Here is a 19,664-nt window from a genome sequence, read left to right on the forward strand (position 1 = left end):
TTTTATGTGAAGGGGGGGACACCCTCCGTGAATGCAGACTCGGGGTGTGGGTCCCCTGTGGCTGCTGGGCCACGAGAGAGGGTGGGTGGTGGGAGTTGGGGACAGGCGGGAGGCCTGGAGTGGGACCAGAAGCAGCTCAGCTGAAACTGGGGGCGGTGGTGGGCAAATCGCGTTCTTCTTGGAGCCCTGGGCTCCTCACAGGCAACTAGAGTGTTCTGAGCAGCTGAGCCCTTCGGAGTCTCTCTGCAGGAGGGAGGTGAGCAGAGCAGGTCCCGTGCCTCTTGCCCATCCCAGTCATGGCTGCACCTTGGACCAGTCACCCAACCTCTCTGTGCCATGGAAACAGGGCATTGGCAGGGCCACTGTGCAGAGTGGGAAAGTGTCCCCTCAACATTCATGTCCCCTGGAACCTCAGAATGTGACTTTATTTGGAAATTGGGTTGTTGCAGATGGAATTAGTTAAGATGTGGTCACACTAGAGTTGGATGGGTCCTGAATCCAATGCCCGGTGTCCTTAGAAGACGCAGAGAGACACCGAGACCACCCAGAGGAAAACGCCCTGTGGAAATGGAAGTGGAGATGGGCGTGACGGGCCTGCTAGCCGAGGAGCCGCGGGGTGGCCAGCCACGCTGGAAGCTGGAGGCCACATGTTTCCCCTGGAGCTCCCAGAAGGAACTGGCCCTGCCAACACTTTGTGGACTTCTGGCCCCAGAACTGTGTGAAGATAATTCCACTGTGTGAGATGCTGGGTTTGTGGGATTTTGTTATGCAGACACAGGCCACTAACACGCCACCCTCGGGGCAGGTGTGAGGGTCTCAGGACCGAGCCCGGCCCAGATGACACTGGGAGTGTGTTGGCCGCATCCATCCTTCTGTCCGTTCCACCGTGCACGGGCTCACCCCAAAGGCCTGGGGCCCAAGGCTGTTCCAACACCCACCACTTACCCTTCTGGCTGGTGAAGTGGCCAAGTGCCATCTGATTCTGCAGGTGGGACACCCTATTGGAGGAAGTGTTTCTGGAGTGGCCCCTGCACCCAGCAGTGCTCTTGTCAGGGAAGGAGAGCCAGAATGCTCGCCGTCGGGGACTTGAGATTAATTTGGTGGTGGTACTAGATGGATGTGAGGGATTTGGAGAGGGACTGGGTGTGGAGGGGCTTTGGGGCAGAGCTGGGGGTGGCCTGACTTGGCCTAATGGGCAGGAAGAGGGGGCATGGAGCTCTCAGACCAGTGCAAAGGGGCAGAGAGAGCCTGGTGGGCCCAGGGGAATGGGCAGCCTTCCCTGATGTTGCCAGAAACTGCTTCCATGTCCTGTCATCTGGTTTAGGGGCCCCTAAACAAGGGGGTCTGGAAGGTCGGGAAAAGCCCACTGTCTTTCAGACCCTGGGCTTCAGCACATCCCTCAGGCCAGGGCCAGGGGGGGTCCCAGGGTGGGATGACAGGCTGTGATCCAGGCAGGTGAGGACCTGTCCCCACCATAAGCAGCCAACCCCTGGAAGAGCCCAGGTGGCTGAGTTCTGCCTGTGTTCAAAAGATGTCTCTTTGTAGGGGATGTGTGCGTAGGAGGCTGGAATTTTCTTTGGAAATTAATTGCCTGTTGAATTCTTCCCACCGCGGCCGTAACCGTGCAGGATCCGGGGCATGTGAGGAGGGCTGTGAATGGGCTTCCTCTGGCCCATTTCCTCAGTTATTGCCCTATCATTGCTCCTCTGGCTTTATTTACCCAGCAGGACATTGCTCTTAAAGGCACATCTGGGCACTTTTAAAAAATAATGTCATTGCATTCCAGGAACCCCTCTTCCCGATTTGGGTTTGTTGGATTTTGCAACATCAAACAGATCATGGCCCAGGGACCCCTGGGGTTCAGTTTGCAGACGCTCTCTTGCCAGGCAGCCAGCTTGTTTCCTGTCTGACTTTTGCTCGCCTTTGCCTCCACCTCGTGCTCCCATTTTCTCTCCTTTCTGCATTGCTAATGATATTGTTTGTTCTCGGTGCCACCCAAAAAAAGCACAAGATAATCACCCAGGCATTAGTCATCATTAAGCTGGTGATAAAAACAAAAAAATTCTAAAGTGCTGTTTCCAGGATGGGTGTCGTGCCTGCGATGAATGGTGTTTATTACAAATGTGAGTTTCGGGGAGCCATCCCAGCCAGCCGCACGGGAGATGGAGGATGCGTGGCCACAGATGGACCCGATCCATTAGGTGTAAAAAGTAAATACGGTGAGAAGGTTCCATCGCCACCTGGAACTGCCCTGGTCTTCGCTGAATTTGTCATTAAAGCATCGTGCTCATCTCTGGGTGCTGTTGGGGTTCCTTAGCAGGGCTCTCTGCTCTCACCTGGCATCTGTCAACTTGGAGTTGACATCGGGGCCAGGATGAGCTTCATGTGGAGGGTGTGGAGGGAGGTGGAGCTGTAGCTCCTGCTCAGACCAAACTTGGGGAGGGGCTTAGACTACAGGGAGGACAGTGGCCGAGCTCCCGGCCAGCCAGTGCCCACCCTCCGGATGGGGAGGACATGGTTACTTCCCTTGAGGCCTTATTCCTTAGGATAGGTATTCCAAGAATACTTGTCTGCAAGTAACGGAACACGTGACCAGCATTGGCTTAAACAGCAAGGACGTTGTTTTGTTTTTGTTTTTTCCTGTGTAGAAGCTGGAGATGGGCAGCCCAAGGCTGACGGTTGCTGTCCAAGACTGGAACCTCCTCCCACCCCTCCCTCTGTCTCCTGCGTCTACCTGTGGTCTCGGCGGCAGAGCCTGTGGCAGTTCTGGGCCTTATATCTGTAGGCGGGAAGGGCAGCAGCTGCCTCGGGGTCTCTGAACAGGTGTGAGGCTCCCGGAATTCTGTCTGTGCCCACAGGCTGGGGGGATGCAGGCCCCCCAGGTCCGGAGGCGGCCGCTGCCTCGGGGGCCCTGAACAGGTGTGAGGCTCCCGGAATTCCGTCTGTTCCCACAGGCTGGGGGGATGCAGACCCCCCAGGTCCGGAGGCGGCCGCCTCCCATCCACTGGCACCGGCAGCCCCAGGGCTTGGCTCTGCCTTAGAGTCTCCTTCCTTCGGTGGCTGGTGGGGGCTGGTGGGCTCCCTGGGGCAGTGGTTGTGACTCTACGCTCGCATCCTACGCTTCCGGAAACTGAGGCTGCCTGAGGTGGGCACGGGGCCAGGCAAGGTTAGGCCCCCACCCATGAGAGGCAACCTAAAGCCCTCCCCAGGCACAGGGGGAGTCCTCTCATCCGCCCCGGGGAGGAAGGCCATGCCCTTCACAGCCCAGGCCACGGGAGAATCTGCCTGGACATCATCTGGGCCTGCCTGGGATTTTGTGGCCACTCGTGGAGGGTCACCTGGGCCTGTGGGTGGAAGTTTAGGGGCCAACTGTAGGTCAGCCCAAGGAGCCCACATGCCCCCAGGCTGGCCTGTCCCTCGGCGACTCTGGCTGGGACCCACATGCCCCCAGGCTGGCCTGCCCCTGGGTGACTCTGGCTGGGAGGCCTCCCTACAGGGCCCTCCAGCTCCAGTATATTGTGGGTCTGTTGTCCACCATGTCCCTGTCCTGAGGGACTAGAGGGCGGAGCTGCTGAGCACAAGGCAAGACACTTCCAATGGGAGGCCAGGAATAGCCGGAAGGGGCTGCAGCCGCTGGAGCCCCCCATGGCGGGGCTGCGTCGGTTCCTTCCCAACAGGAGACCCAGAGCCCACGGGTCACGGTGGAGGATGGCCAGGCTGGATGGGGGCGGCCAGGGAGCCGCTGGTGCCCATGTCAAGGCTTCCAGCTCACGGGCCTCCATCCCCTCCCCTGCCGCTTGTGCCACAGAACCCTGCTGCACCCGCACGGAGCTTCTGCTGGAGGCGGCCTCGGCTCGGTGGGCACTTCGTGGTGCTTGGCTCCCGTGCTCACCGGCTTTGCTGCGGGACAGGGCTGGTGGGCCGGCGGGCAGGGCTCCACCAGGGCCAGTTCCACTTGAACACCATCCAGGGGACCCCACGGGGTAGGATGAAACCAGCCCCTGAGTCAGCAAACTCCCCTGGGCCCTCCTGTGTGGCCGGCTCCTGGCATTCCGCTGGGCTGTGGAGGCGAATCACTTGTCTCCCGGCTCTGGGCTACTTGAGCCCAGAGGTTTTGGATGGAAAACGTTGGGCCTCCTCTGCTCCCGGGAGCCCTAAAGGCTGCCCCTGGGCCCTGGCTCTCTGCCTTCACCCACGCGGGGCTTGGTGCCGCATCCCAGGTGCCGCTCCTAGGCCTAGGCTCAGGCCTGCTTGGGCCAGGTCAGCCGCCTGGACTGACCCCAGCCCCTCTGTGCCCAACCTGGGCCAGGGCTGCATGAAAGAGGCATCCCTGGGGGCCCAGGAAGGAGCCGCTCCCAGGAACCCCTATTCCTGGGCAGCCCAGACTTACTACCAAGAGGCTTTAGTGGGAAGCCCGACCCCAACAGCTGACAATAGGCCAGGCAGACACAAGGCCAGTCTGGGTGTGGACGCAGAGTCCTCCCTACAGATAGGAGGCTGGCGAGAAGTGTGCCGGGGCTCAGGCGGCTGGCGCTGGCCTTTGAAAGCACCACAGGCCGCCCAGGCGAGGTGCCCACAGCTGCCACTGCATACCCAGGTGAGGTGCCCACAGCTGCCACCGCACGTGGTCCCAGCCTGCCCTGCGGCCTGACTGGCCTGTGATGCCTGTCAGAGGGCGGAAGCAGGGTGGGAAGATAGCACGATGCCGCCTTCCCCCATTTTTTATTGCCGCTGACCTTATTTTAGTCCATTATGGCTGCTTTTTCGGGATTTTCTCTCCTCCCTCCCGTCTGGCCAGTTTTCCTTTGTGCGGCTGGCAGCCCACCGCTTCCAACGCTGACCTCAGGGCCTCCATCTCCACGGGCCTCAGGATTCTGTCTGAAAAGCCTGCATGGCTCTGACAGTGTGGGGGCTGGTGGGAGGTTCTGCTGGGCTGCGCCTTTGGCGTTTGGAGTGGAGAGGAAGCTCCTCTTCCAGGCGCGGGCTCATGTGAGCTCCATGCAGACCTCAGGGATGGAGACGCCCTGTCCTGCGTTCCCCAAGGCCACCCTGAGGAGCCCAGCAGCGCCTCGGCCTAGGCGCTCAGTCAGGGACGCCCTCCCTGCTGGACACTTGGCAGTCAAAACAGGACCTTGGTGGCATCCAGGAAGTTCTGGAACATTCTCAGCCTGAGATACAGAAGAGGCATCAGCCCTCCCCTCCTCCCAAAACACTCGGGATGGCTGGAAGCTGGAGCCTCCATCCATAGCCCACCCCTTTCAGGGCCCCCCACATTGGGCATAGTTAGTTTTCACAAGCAGGATCCAGCGCACACGCCATCTCGACAAGGATGCCTGGGTGAGTTGCTGCCCTAGCTTGTGGGTGAGACCCTGCATCGAGCTTCTCCAGGGCCAGCAGGGGTGGGCGGCCAGACGAGGGGTTTACTTTGCACCAGGAGTGGGGAAGCAGCGACTCCCTGTCCCTGCTGGGAAACCTAGAGAGAGTCTTCCTTACTCTGGCAGGACCTTCTGCACCCAGGGTGTTCCTTCGTGTCCCAGGCTCCTGGGGCATTCTCTGATCCAGGCGGGGGTTCCCTGTGGGTAGTTGAGCCGGGCGTATGTGCCCAGACCCTTCTGCTGCCTGCCTCTTCCTCCATCTTCAGAGCCCGTGGGGCCGCGACTTCTCTCCGCCCTGCCCTCGGCTTTTGTTCTCACATCTTCTCTCCCTGGCTCTGACCTTCCTGCCTCCCCTCAACTTACCAGAACCCCTGTGATGAGTTGGAGCCCACCTGGAGGGTCCAGGGTCCTACCTTCCTGCCTCCCCTCAACTTACCAGAACCCCTGTGATGAGTTGGAGCCCACCTGGAGGGTCCAGGGTCCTACCTTCCTGCCTCCCCTCAACTTACCAGAGCCCCTGTGATGAGTTGGAGCCCACCTGGGGGGTCCAGGGTCCTCTCCCATCCCAAGACCTTTGACTTAATCACATCTGAAAACGTCCCTTTGCCCTGTAAGGTGACCCGGTGACCCATTCACAGACTCCAGAGATTAGGAGATGAGCTTCTTTGGGGACATCCCTCAGCCCAGGGTATGCACCCTGTGGGGGGTCCCATCTTAGGCCGATGCCCCTGGGGTCAGGGAGCAGCCTGGAGACCTCCACACAGGGACCCTCGGAAACGCTGAGGGCTTGGTCCACACCCCACCCCCACCCTGGCAGGTGCCTGCCGCCTGCTCTGCCTGCTGGACTCTGCTTCCAGTGCTCATTCTCGCAAATGCCCCTTCCCCCTCCCGGCTGAACCTCTGCCAGGGTGGAGGCCCTTCCCACTCGGTGGCCAGGTCCACACTCTGCCTCAGCCGTCCCGAGGCTTGGGCATGCATCCGAATCCCCTGGAGGCTTGTGGACCAACAGATCGCTGGACTGAACCCATGGTTTCTGATTCAGGGGTCAGGCTGGGGCCTCAGAAGCTGCTGCTGCTGCTGGCCTGGTGCCGCGCCTAAAGAAGCCCTGCCTACTCAAGCCCTCCTGTTCTTCCCTGCCTCCTGGCCCCTGCAGAGGCATGGTGGTGTGCACGGCTCATTCTCGCCTTACTCTCCCCATCTGTGGACGAGGCGTCCTGAGGTCGCCCCTGCAGAGGCGTGGAGATGTGTGTGGCTCATTCCCTCCTTACTCTCCCCACCTGTGGACCAGGTGTCTTGAGGTCTCCACTCCCGCTGCCCTGCCTCCCAGATCGCTGTCAGGCTGGACAAGGGCACCAGGTGGCCCTCAGTGCAGATTTGGAGAATGTGTACCGGGCACCAGCCTTGGCAGGTTTCAGGGGTCTCTGCACTCATCCTTTCCTGGGTGGTCTCAGTCACTGCCAGGGGAGCCAGTGGCCTCACCTTACCGATGGAGAAACTGAGGGGTGTATGCCCATGGCCCTGCCCGGGTGCTCCCAGCATGAAGGGGCTGTCCAGGGCTGGGACTCCGGTCTGGCCTCCTCCTCTCTTTGTCCACCCTGCCACCCTCCTCCTTCTGTGTGTGGTACCCTGAGCTGGGACTGTGCCATCTGTGTCTTTGGGGAGGTCCCCTGCACCCTGGCCAGGAGCCGAGGGAGCTTTCCATCTGCAGGGATCCCTCACTGTGTACAATTGGCTGGCTCCAAAATCCTTCTCAGGGGAGCAGAGTGGGAGCAGGTGCCCCAGTCAAGTCTTCCAGGAGCTGTCGCCCCAGACACATCTGAATACTGGCCACCTGGAGCCCTTAGAGTCCCTGGTCCACAAGGGAGAGACGGGCTGGCTTCTGTGTGCCACCTTGCTCACTCCCAGTTAACTCTGCATGCCGGCCTCACGAAGCTGACCACACAGGGCGGCCGCTGGCCCCGGAGCTCCTGCGGGTGCATCCTCATCAGTACGTCCTTCCTGGTCCTTACAAGAAGAGATAATATCCCTGAGTGCATTTGCATGTCGATCACGCTGCCATTATGTATCTTGGAGTTTTCATCATGAGAAGAATGAGATAATCATGTTGTATATACTGAATAGACTTAGAAAGATTGCAAGACGGCACTTTCATTGGAAGAGGGGAATTAGTTTAAAAATATGCTGTCAAAATATGTTGTTCTAAATGCTGAGTTGATGGTTCTTTTGTTTTGCTTTGTTTCTTGAATGTGTCATTAGAAAGAATTAACAATGACATCAACTGTGAGATGGGACTGCATTTCCTCTGAAAGGGGGAGGATATTGAGTTGTCCTTGGGATTTTCTTTAAGTGATTCCTTTCCCTTAATATATTATATCTCATTATGAGGCCCACTATAACTTTAATTTTTCCGTTTATTGAAAGTCAGATGTGTGCATTTGGAGAACTCAGATGTAAGGGGCTTCATTGTAACAGCCCCGCCCAGTGCGCCGTGGGCCCTTGCTGGCCTCCCCTGGGCCAACTGACCAGGCCATGTGGTTCACCCTCTGGAGGTGTGACTCTGGGGCGATGCCAGAGTCAGAGGCGACCCCGTGGCACTCCCTCTGGCTGGCCGTCACTTCCTCCTCTGTAAATGTCAAGGTCCACGTAGACCCCAACTGCAGCCCAGGCCTGGAGGGTCTCTGAGATCTGCACTCGCCCAGTTCTTACAGCGCGGCTGGTACTCCTGTGTTTCTGAATGGATAAGCAGCTATAGTGTCGCCTGGCACCTGCTTATAGGGCAGGGCAAGGCCAGGGCAGCAGGGGTGAGGGGCAATGGGACCGTGGACAGTGAGGTGGACTCCTGAGCTGTTGCAGCTGCCCAGAGACAGCCAGCCACTCCCCGTGCGCGGCCTCCAGATGGGAATGTTCAGGAAGGACATGTGTGCACAGTCCTTAGGGCAGAGAGACAGGCCAGGTTCTGACTTTCAGCTTCCTTCCAGCTCTTGTGAGTCTGCCTGGAAGGGAGGTGAGGTCCCACCACAGGGCCTGTCGGAAGCCCTGTGGGAAGCCGCATCCCACCCAGGTTGGAAGTGGCAGGAGGATCCAGGGCTCTGTGGGCCTCTGCCCTAGCTCAGACCCTTCCTGGGTCAGCCTCTGTCGTGTGGTTGAGGGGAGCAGCTGTGGGTCCAGCGATGGTGGCCGGGAGGTCAGAGGGAGGTGCCGGAGATGCGCTGGGTGTTTCACGGGTAGGTGGAGCCTGGCGCAAGGCTTCAGGCCCGTGTTACCTGCCAGCAGCCCTAACAGGTGCAGTCCCGCCTTCCCAGGCGCGCTCTTCTTCAGGCACTTCTGAGATGCACTTTTACTACTTGTTCTCCTCTCTGGAATCGGGAATGTCATGTGACCCTTGGTGCGGGGCACCAGACAGGCAGATGAAAGTGGCATAGACAGAGCTGGCTTGGCCGCCCGGGCCCCCCGGTGCCCCCCGGTGCCCCCCGGTGCCTGCCCTCTCCTCCTCCACAGGCCCCACGATCGCTCTGATGACGTCGATGATGTTGATTCTCAGTTAAGGAAGCTGAAGTTCAGAGGCGCTGGAAACCCATGAATTAGGAGCCTGGTTTGGTCCTGGTACCTGACAAGCTTCGAGTGGAGTGAGATGGGAGTGGGCTTGGGGGCTGCTGCGGAGTTGTGGCGAGGACCCCAGTAGGGCCTTGGGGCCTGAGTCGGTGCCACCTGGGTGCATCGTGTCTCCAGGAAAGGGGTCTGCTCTGAGGGTCCATTCCCCAATGCCTGTGCATAGCCAAGGCCATAGTGAGAAGGCACCCCTGGAAGGGTGGCCCCTGCAGCCCAGCACCTCTGCACCCTGCACTGGCTGCCTCCAGCCACTGCACCCAGCCCTGCCACACTCCTTCATGGGGTCCAGCTCCCATCAAGGGTGGTCTTCACCCCCTAGGAGCCTAGGGCTTGAGCCCAGGAGTCTGAGCCTGTGCACCTGCCCCACCTGTGATGTGGCCTCGGGGACTGTGGTTTGTCAGGTGCTTAGGGAGTTTGTGTAATTAACCGATGCTTTGAGTCAACAAAGACATGCTGTGAGTGTGATTGCAGGTCAGCGCTGTGGAAAGAGCCAGGAACACCCTGGAAGCGGAGTGGCCCCAAGTGTGCGTGCAGGGCCGGTGGGCAGGGCCCCACTCAGCAGCTGTGCGCTTGCACCAGGAGCACTGGGGGAGAAGCTGGGGGTCTGTGGAGCCCCTGACCTGCCTTTGCTTTCCTTGGGGCCCAGAGGCCCTGCTCTGGGAGACACAGTCCCATTGTGACCTGGAGAAGGGAGGGGTAGCAGGGAGACAATGAGGGGGTACATTTCAGGTGAAGGCCCAGCCTGGGGAAAGGCTCAGGCAGGTGGGGTGCATGGGGCACAGGGTAGCTGCCTGATGGGGGCTTGCCCTTGAGGGCACTAGAACCCTCTGAGGGGCCCTAGCAGGGCAGTGACTGCTTAAACCACCTTCACATTTGAGAACTCTCTCTGACTATGCATGCCTGGGACCTGGGTAGAGGCAGAAAAATCAAGGTGGAGGCTGTTGAGGGTGTCCAGACAGGAGATGGGGGTGTCCAGGCAGGAGATGGGGGTGTCTGGCGGGAGATGGGGGTGTCAGGCGGGAGATGGGGATGTCCAGGTAGGAGATGAGGGTGTCCAGGCAGGAGATGAGGGTGTCCAGGCAGGAGATGGGGGTGTCCAGGCAGGAGATGGGGGTGTCAGGCGGGAGATGGGGGTGTCAGGCGGGAGATGGGGGTGTCTGGCGGGAGATGGGGGTGTCAGGCGGGAGATGGGGGTGTCAGGCGGGAGATGGTGTCAGGCAGGAGATGGGGGTGTCAGGCAGGAGATGGGGGTGTCAGGCAGGAGATGGGGGTGTCCAGGCGGGAGATGGGGGTGTCCAGGCGGGAGATGGGGGTGTCCAGGCGGGAGATGAGAGTGTCAGGCGGGAGATGGGGGTGTCCAGGGAGGAGATGGGGGTGTCCAGGCAGGAGATGGGGGTGTCCAGGCAGGAGATGGGGGTGTCCAGGCAGGAGATGGGGGTGTCAGGCGGGAGATGGGGGTGTCCAGGCGGGAGATGAGGGTGTCCAGGGAGGAGATGGGGGTGTCCAGGCGGGAGATGGGGGTGCCAGGCGGGAGATGGGGGTGCCAGGCGGGAGATGGGGGTGTCCAGGCGGGAGATGGGGGTGTCCAGGCGGGAGATGGGGGTGTCCAGGAGGGAGATGGGGGTGTCAGGCAGGAGATGGGGGTGTCCAGGCGGGAGATGGGGGTGTCAGGCGGGAGATGAGAGTGTCAGGCGGGAGATGGGGGTGTCCAGGCGGGAGATGAGAGTGTCAGGCGGGAGATGAGGGTGTCCAGGCGGGAGATGGGGGTGTCCAGGAGGGAGATGGGGGTGTCCAGGGAGGAGATGGGGGTGTCCAGGGAGGAGATGGGGGTGTCCAGGCGGGAGATGGGGGTGTCCAGGCGGGAGATGGGGGTGCCAGGCGGGAGATGGGGGTGTCCAGGCGGGAGATGGGGGTGTCAGGCGGGAGATGGGGGTGTCCAGGGGGGAGATGGGGGTGTCCAGGCGGGAGATGGGGGTGTCCACGGAGGAGATGGGGGTGTCCAGGCAGGAGATGGGGGTGTCCAGGGAGGAGATGGGGGTGTCCAGGCAGGAGATGGGGGTGTCCAGGCAGGAGATGGGGGTGTCCAGGGAGGAGATGGGGGTGTCCAGGGAGGAGATGGGGGTGCCAGGCAGGAGATGGGGGTGCCAGGCGGGAGATGGGGGTGTCAGGCGGGAGATGGGGGCTTCCAGGCAGGAGATGGGGGTGTCAGGCAGGAGATGAGAGTGTCAGGCAGGAGATGAGGGTGTCCAGGGAGGAGATGGGGGTGTCCAGGCAGGAGATGGGGGTGTCCAGGAAGGAGATGGGGGTGTCAGGAAGGAGATGGGGGTGTCCAGGCAGGAGATGGGGGTGTCCAGGCGGGAGATGGGGGTGTCCAGGCGGGAGATGGGGGTGTCAGGCGGGAGATGGGGGTGCCAGGCGGGAGATGGGGGTGTCCAGGCGGGAGATGGGGGTGTCCAGGCGGGAGATGGGGGTGCCAGGCAGGAGATGGGGGTGTCCAGGCGGGAGTCCAGGGATCTCCGACCAGGCTGAACTGTGGCAGAATCAGGACTTTCCATAGAGGCAGGATGATGGGTCGGGTGTGTGGACGGGGAGGGTGTGTGGTCAGGCCCCCTCAGACCTCCATCCTTCCATGAGTGCTGTGGGAGTGGTTGTAGCCCTTGAGTCACAGTGAGCCTGGAAGGCACATGTGGAGGAACACTCTGGAAGAAAGAGCTTCCAGGTGGGAGTTGGGGCATCCAGGACCTCCCTTCTCCCTTCACAGGGTGTTGGACACCCCCTGAGGACTGAGCTCATGGCTGCAGGGGCTGTGGGCCCTCTGGACACCCCCTGAGGACTGAGCTTGTGGCTGCAGAGGCTGTGGGCCCTCTGCTTTGTGGGGCTGGGCTGAGTAGGGTGAGGGAAGCCCTGGCGTCTGCAGACCCTGCTCTGTCTCCATGGCGACTGGAGGAGGAGGAGGCTGGGGCTGCATCACCTCCATTTTTGCATGCATGAGGAATTGAGTGTAAGTCTCCTCTGCTCCCTTCCTGTGACATCTGAGCATGGTCGTCTGACAGATGGGGCATCAGGAGTCTTGGTGCTGCCTGTCCCTGAAGTGTCTTCCTGAGAAAACACAGAGTGAAGGAACCTCCGGAGGACACAGGGGCCGTCACCTGCCGGAGCCCAGAGAAGGAATGCACCGGGGGCACTGTCCTGGGGCCGGCATTCAGCTGAAAGGATTGGCTTCGAGTCTTGGCTGACCACTGGAGACTCTGGCCAGGGACCTTGGGATGGTTCAGGGGAACCTGCTGCAGGTTTACAGAGAGAGAAACTGAGGCCCAGAGTGGAAAGCAGGTGGACAGGGCTCCTCCCATCTCCTCCCCTACTAGACAGTGGGCAAGAAACCAGCGCTCCCCTGGCTCCCTCCCTTCCCATCCCTTCTGCTTGGCGACCCTCCTCCAATGGGCTCCCGTCTTTCCTGTCCAACTGTCCATGTCACATGGGACCTGCTGTCTTTGGGCCGGGAGTCATGGGGGCCACACCTGACCCCCAGGCCCACCCCTTCAGGGGGCCGGTGGCAGAGGAAGTTCCCAGGAAATGAGGTTTGGGGCAGGAGAGGTGACCCCAGTGCGTGTGGCTATGGGGTTTGGCAAAGCAGGGGAGAAATGTCCCTCAGGTTCCAAATGAAAGTGGCTGAGATGTCACAGTGACATGACAGACTGAGCTTCCACTGTACAGGGACCCCCTGTGCAAAGCGGTGCCCCTGCCTGCCCCGACCCCAGCCTTGTTAGGGGACTGGCCACACTCACAGACATGCCAACCGGCAAGAGCTGGTCATGGGTGTGTGGACCATCTCAGGGAATCAGTCAGAGGGTGGCTGGGGTAGCCAGGAGCCACCACACTGCCTGCCGACGTGGCTGGGCCTGTTCCAGATCCAGGAAGTGTGGGTCTGCATGGGGAACCTTCCGCTTTTGTGATGAGCCGAGCGGCCCCTGGCCAACCCTTTCGGCCTTTCATGGAGCTCAGATGTGTAGCCGCAGGAGCTGAGCCCCAGTCCAGGCTTGTCCTGCCCTGGCTCTGCCTCTTGGGAGCCTGTCCTGGGCAGGGTGGGGCTGTGATGAAGACTGGGCAGGTGAAAGGCCTGGGGCACCGGCCTGCCTGTCCCCTCCCTGGAGCGGACAGTGAGAGGGGCTTTCTTGCAGACAGCGTGAGTCTTGCAGCCTCTGCAGGCGGCTCCTGACACCCTCCCCGGTGCCCTGTGGCCTGGGATCTGGCAGACTTCGAGGTCCCTGAGGCTGCAGTGGGTCTTCCCTGCAGGTGCAGTTGATATGTGGGTTACTGACTTGGTTTGGCATTGGCGTCAGGTTGGGGTAGCCAGCCTGCACCCCTAAGCTTACCGGCTTTGTGCAGGGGACTCTAGCCTGGACCCTCCCTTCCTCGCCTGCAGGAGAAATGCCGTTAGACCACCAGCGCGCCCTCATGCTGAGCTGTCAGCCTCGTGCCAGAGACCACATGCCTCTTGGGAACAGAAAGCGGTTCATACAGGGAGGTTGTCTGGGACTGCCCCCAGGACTGCACTCTCTAATCCTGGGAGGAGAGGCTGGGAGGCTGACCCTGGAGGAAGAGACAGCAGGTGCCTCCCACCCCCCAACTCCCCCGGAAGGACGGACGGGCCTGGCAGGGCAGGAGAGGGTGGACGTCCCACAGCCAGGAATAGCCAGGCACACCACGGACAGGACTTCATGCCCAGCACATGCCAGCACAGCTGGCGACGCTTCTGGGTCTGATTCTGCAGCTGATCTCCCGTTTCCTGTCTGCACAGCTGGTCACTGAGCAGCCAGAGGAAGGTGGGTGGCTCTCTCCCGAGCCCTGCTCCTGTGCACCCCGCCTCCCTCCTCCGGATGAGGAACCCCTTGGTGCTTTCTGTTCTCTGATGAAGAGGAGGGATCTCCTTGCCTTTTCTTCTCCTCAGAACCATGATAAGTTTCGCTTCCAGGGGTTTTTCTACAGAGATTATGCAAATGTGGCCCTCGCCTCCAGGGCTGCACAGCCAGCACTCTTTAGGAGATTACAGAGGCCGCAAGTCTAATCTTCACCATATTTACCTTTTATTTACTCCGCACCTTTTCAGGCTGTGGCCAGCCCTGACAGCTCCGATCTTTCCGGCGAGGAGTACATGTTGGAAATACGTATTACATGTTCTCAAGAGACCATTTCCCTCCTGCTCAATCCCAAGGCTGTTCGTGTACCCAGCAAGGATTTATTGTGTCTTCAGGATAGTCTCTTTGTGTATTTTGGTCTCAGGTTTTAAAATATTGGGATCAGTCAACAATTATGCACTGTCGCTGGTGGGGTTAGGGAGGCAGGTGGGATGGGAGACCTCAGGCTGCAGACACTAAAGTCACGTCCAGCATCTGCCCTGCTGCAGCCATAGGGTGTGGCCCACGCAGTCGCTGGGGGCCTCTAATGCAGCGGCCATCTCACACGTGGCTTCCAGGTGACCATGAAGGGGAAGAAGAGGAGGATGGCACAGGAGGTCAGGCCTGGAAGGACCCGGGCCACTTCTGCCTGAAATTTTTCAGCAAGGAATGGTGCCCCTGCCCCGGCTCCCATTGGGAAGACGGGCTGGGAGCATCCGAGGAATGAGTCCTAGGATTTGGAGGACACAGGACACACACTGTCTTTGCAACAGGGAGATCATATCTTCTCCATGTCCAGGGTGAGAAAGTTGAGGCCAAGAGACATCCAGACACTTGCCAAGGTCCCACCGCCCATGGGTGGCAGAGCTTGAAGTGAGCCCAGGGTGCTGAGTCCCCAGGCTGTTCCCCTAAATGCTGCCAGGGGACGGGGGTTTGCTGACAGGTGCGGGCAGAGGTACCCCTGTGCAGTATCCTTCTGGGAGCAGAGGCCCTGGGAGCACCCCCTGGGAGGCCTGTGCCCGCCGCCCAGCCTGATGGAGTGGCTGGGGTCCGAAGAGGTGGCCCTGAGGAAGGGTGAGGGGACCGGGGGTGATGGCTGGGGTCCGAGGAGGTGGCCCTGAGGAAGGGTGAGGGGACTGGGGGTGATTAGGGTGCAAGGAGCAAAGAACAGAAGTCTCATCGATGCCCTGGTCTCCCGTTAGGTGTGAAGGGGAGAGGTGCAGCCGTCAAACCTTTGGCTGTCACCTGGGACCCTAGAATTGTGGTGTCCAAGCCCTGTGTCTGCAGAAGGTGACCCCAGCACAGCTGGCACGGAGGTGGCAGGGCTGGCACAGGGTGAGGACTCCAGGGCAGGCCCCGGTGGGGCTCTCTCAGCACGAGGTCTTCAGCGTCTTGGCCTCCAGGCTGCAAGTCTGAGGTCCAGCTACGGCCTTGCCCATCAGAGATGCCGGCAGGATGTATTTTGGTCATTTGAGTCAAAGCTGGGTCCCACCACATTCTGAAACACCAGGAAGGGGTCGCACCCCAAGCAGTGAGGCCCTTGGGAGATGGCTGTAGAAAGATCTGGAAGGGACTGGGAAAAGGACACCCTAGGGCTCCTTTCCCAACTCGAGGCCACCCTCTGGGCATCTTGGTCCCTGGCCAGAATGAAATTTCGCAGTGAGCTGTTGCCCAGAGAAGGACATTTTCGCATTTCCCCAAACCTTCTTTTTCCTTTTCCCACCTGTCCTTTCTTGCTGTGCAGAGAAGCCAGTGTCCAGAAATATGAGAAAATGGGGAAGCAGCAGCCGTGTGGCTGGATGACAGCTGTTGTCACCATGTTTGGTGGCAGGGATGAGGCTAGCACGTTGTGGAGGGCATGGGCCATGGTTTGTGGGGTCAGAGTGGGTCAGCACCCCAAAGTTAAAAAGGACCCCTTAGCACCTGCATTTCCTGGAGCTGGGCTGATGACGTGGAGAAGGAGCTGTCCTTTCAGAAGAGCCCACAGGGTCTCCTTCCATTGCTACCCTCACAGCAGAGGCAAGAATACAGGTGAGGGGGGCCAGGCAGGTGAGGGGGGCCAGGCAGGTGAGGCAGGGCCAGGCAGGTGAGGGGGGCCAGGCAGGTGAGGCAGGGCCAGGCAGGTGAGGGGGGCCAGGCAGGTGAGGGGGGCCAAGCAGGTGAGGGGGGCCAGGCAGGTGAGGGGGGCCAGGCAGGTGAGGGGGGCCAGGCAGGTGAGGCAGGGCCAGGCAGGTGAGGGGGGCCAGGCAGGTGAGGGGGGCCAGGCAGGTGAGGGGGGCCAGGCAGGTGGGAGAGGCAGGCAGGTGAAATGAGTAAGTTAGATGCGGTGGGTCAGGCAGGTGAAATGAGTAAGTCAGATGAGGTGGGTCAGGCAGGTGAAATGAGTAAGTCAGATGAGGTGGGTCAGGCAGGTGAAATGAGTAAGTCAGGTGCGGTAGGTCAGGCAGATGCGGTGGGTCAGGCAGGTGAGGGGAGTCAGGCAGATGAGGGCTGATAGGTAGGTGAGGGGGCCAGGCAGGTGAAGTAGGGCAGGCAGGTGACGTGGGTCAAGCAGATGAGATGGCACAGGCAGGTGAGGTGGGACCGGGCCTTCCTCCGGGGGACTGCAGAGGGCTCCCACGGGGGTAACCCTGCATGGCCAGCTCTAGGACTGAGGAGTGTGGAGGCAGAGAGGAGGGGCTGTGTCAGCTGAGCAGCAGGTCCAGGACAGCCTGGGTGGGTGGGCAGGGCAGGCTGAAGGGCAGGGCCTGAGGGAGGCTGCAGTTGAGCCCACAGGGCCCTAGAATGTGCCTGTGCCGGGAGCCAAGCAGCTCCTCCTCCAGCTTCACTTCCGGGAATGTCTCCTCCTCCAGCTTCACTTCCGGGAATGTCTCCTCCAGGTACTTCATGGGGCTGCCCTGCGGGGGTGTGGGGAGGTTGAAGGAGAGGCTGTGCCTCCTCCACTGTCCTTTACCCTGGTAACAGGGGGAGAGGGAGGCCCGGCTCCGGCGGGCACCGCGGGCAGACCTGCACTGAGAAAGTGGGCTCTGCTGCAGGTCAGGGACACGGGGCTGGGAGCTGCAGAAGCAGCTGCGCTCAGTGACTGTGGAGGCTTGGCGGTGGAGGGATGCAGGTCAGTGCCCATTGTTTGTCTTGGGGGTCCCGGAGGCTGAGCAGCAGCCTCAGCACAGACGCCTTAGCTCCTCTGTCCTCTCCTTTTCTTCCTAGTTCTACTGGCCACTCGTGGGTCCCCGGCCAGCTCTGTCACCCCAGCCAGCGAACAGGGAACATTCCAGAACATCACCTCTCCCCAGCCTTGGGCAGCCCCTCCCCAAGACTGGGCCCTGGGGCCTCTCACCCTGGGATCCCAGCCCAGCAACCCTTACCTGGGAACGTTCTGCTGTGCACAGGGTGTATTTCCAGGGGAGGTGGAACCTTTATACAGGTTTTTATGCAAGTGATCACCCCACCACTGTAGTATGTGTGTGTGACTCTTAAAAGTGTGTCTTTTCATCCACACACACACAGTCACACTCCCACACACTGTGACCTGCACATGAGTGTGCATGTAAGATGCACATTTATAAATAATACCTGCACAGCAGTGCATCAAGAGAGGATGTGATGGCCTTAGGAGAAATGTCTGACTTCAGTATTACACGGGTGTGTATATGTCACAGATGAGCATTGAACACAAACATGTACACAGTCCATGTTGCTATATGCATATGTGTAGGTGTGAGCACACTGCACACACAGCGTACACACACGTTCGCATGGGCACATGTATGAGCACTGATGCCTTTGTGTGCACACAAGCTGTGTGGGTATATGCATATGTGTAGATGCAAGCATGCTGCACACACATCACACACGGTCACACCGGCACATGTGATGAGCACTCATGCGTACATGTGCACACAGGCTGTGTGAGTATATGCATATATGTAGGTGCAAGAATGCTGCACACACATTACACACACGGTCACATCGGCACATGTATGAGCACTCGTGTGTGTGTGCACACAGGCTGTGTGAGTATGTGCATATATGTAGGTGTGAGCACACTGCACAGATGTCACACACACGGTCACACCGGCACATGTATGAGCACTCAAGCGTGTGTGCACACAGGCTGTGTGGGTATATGCATACACGTAGGTGTGAGCACACTGCACACACATTACACACATTTGCACAGGCACAGGTATGGGCACTCATGCATGGCTGCACAGGGGCACACACAGACACACCCCCCACTGGAGTGCCTGTGTTGTCGAGCCCCCGCCACAGAGCTGCGCCGCCCCTTGGTGCCGCATGCAGCGAGTTCCTGCATGGGCTGGTTTTCGTCTCCTGAAACTAACCTGGCAGAGGCAAGTGTCCATATGTAGGTGTGGGTCTCTGTCTTCATGCGTCCCCCACGCCCTGACACATACACACGTTTCAATTAATTAGCAGGGACTTGGAAACCTACCGTCCCCGGCTCAAGGCAAATGCCAGCAGTCCCGGGTTTTTGTGGCGCAACATAGAGAATTGTCTATCAGAGGGCTTTCCTCTCGGCAAGCCAGGAAACAAGTGGATGTCCTTTGTCCGCCAACAAGTTATATGTCCATAGAAGACGAGCCCGGAGAGGCAGGCCGTCCTTTCAGCCCTGACAGCGTGTCAGCACCGGGAGCCGGCGCGGGTGGGTAACAAGCGCGCACCGCCTGTTGAGGGACATATGGCTCAGGCGTGCGCCGTGGCTGACGAGTTGTCAGGAATTCATGGCAGGGCTTGTTTTGCCAAACATTTCACTATGGAAGAACAAGGACTCCAACCTGGTTATCAAAATTTGACATTTCGAAACCGCCTGAAGAATTTTTAACTATTGGGTTTCCATGTCAACAGCATGCCTGTCTTCATCCGCGGCCAAGGCTTCCGGCTCCCTGTGCCCTGTGCTGCCGGGAGCACAGAGTGCCTTTGTTTGCAGCCGCCCATGGGCACAGGCGGCACACACACACATGCACATGGCCGTGGCTTTCTGTGCTCCAGGAGGGTTTACGCTGGGGAAGGGAGGAGCTTCACATCTGTGTGTGGAGGAGTGGCTGGGAGCTGCCCCACAGACCTGAGGCAGCCCCCGGACACGCTGGCACTGGCTGGGCGATGGCAGCGGGGCCTGGCTGGGCTGCGGCTGGCTGAGTTCTGTGGCCTGCAGAGGAGCAGGACCTGGGACGGGGACTCCCTCTGGACGTGGCTGGCCTGGGTGCCTCTCCTTTAGGAGCTCTTAGTGATGGCTGTGGTCAGGAGGAATGCTACCCCAAACAAAAACCCCCTCGGCCTCCCAGTCTGGCAGGAACTGGGGAGGTCCCGCTGACTTGAGCCAGATGGCTTGGTGCTGGCAGAGGCCCCGATGGAGCGGATTGTTCTGTGGCTCTCGTTCCTCTGCCTTTGAGACACCCGGGGTGGGGGCGGGGGAGGCTGGTGCTGCCACCACATGGCCCGGCTCCCTGGGGACCTGAGGACATGAGGTTCCCGCTCTGTTCTTGGTGCATTTCCAGGCAAGATTGTCATCGTCTGGGAGAGACGGGATCTGGCCATGGGAGCTCAGGGTGGCGTTCCCCACTCCTCCATCCACTCTAGACCAGGGATGCCAGGGACAAAACCCCAGGGCAGGCCATGTCTGTGTGCCAGGAGGCATATGGGCAGAGGATGGGGCTTGGTTTCAAATCTGGGCCCTGCCACTTACTGACTGAGCATGCGGCGCTGGCCAGCCTGGCCTTTCAATCCCAGCCCGTGGGTCCCACAGTTGGACGAGGCTCCCGGGAGG

At 60.0% G+C, this 19,664-nt stretch overlaps 2 protein-coding genes across 7 annotated transcripts in view; both read left to right on the top strand.

The window, feature by feature from the left end:
- Positions 1-19,664, top strand: part of TAFA5 (TAFA chemokine like family member 5) — a 367,025-nt gene that overhangs the window by 29,967 nt on the left and 317,394 nt on the right. The window lies entirely within an intron of this gene.
- Positions 466-15,003, top strand: LOC134761216 (uncharacterized). 2 transcript variants are annotated; one of them, XM_063723119.1, is made up of 4 exons: positions 466-9,915; positions 11,746-11,985; positions 13,408-13,807; positions 14,092-15,003. In XM_063723119.1, the coding sequence occupies exon 1, from the start codon at positions 3,722-3,724 to the stop codon at positions 4,649-4,651; it is 930 nt and encodes a 309-aa protein (XP_063579189.1). In that variant the 5' UTR covers positions 466-3,721; the 3' UTR covers positions 4,652-9,915; positions 11,746-11,985; positions 13,408-13,807; positions 14,092-15,003. The 2 variants fall into 2 exon arrangements, with proteins under 2 accessions (XP_063579189.1, XP_063579190.1); XM_063723120.1 differs by having other exon boundaries at positions 466-9,746; positions 11,746-13,807.

This window comes from Pongo abelii, chromosome 23 (assembly GCF_028885655.2).
Source record: "Pongo abelii isolate AG06213 chromosome 23, NHGRI_mPonAbe1-v2.0_pri, whole genome shotgun sequence".
Classification (NCBI taxonomy): Eukaryota; Metazoa; Chordata; class Mammalia; order Primates; family Hominidae; genus Pongo; species Pongo abelii.

Excerpts from the sequence above, each read along its gene's own strand:
- LOC134761216 (XM_063723119.1), top strand. The coding sequence starts at position 3,722 with ATGGGGGCGGCCAGGGAGCCGCTGGTGCCCATGTCAAGGCTTCCAGCT.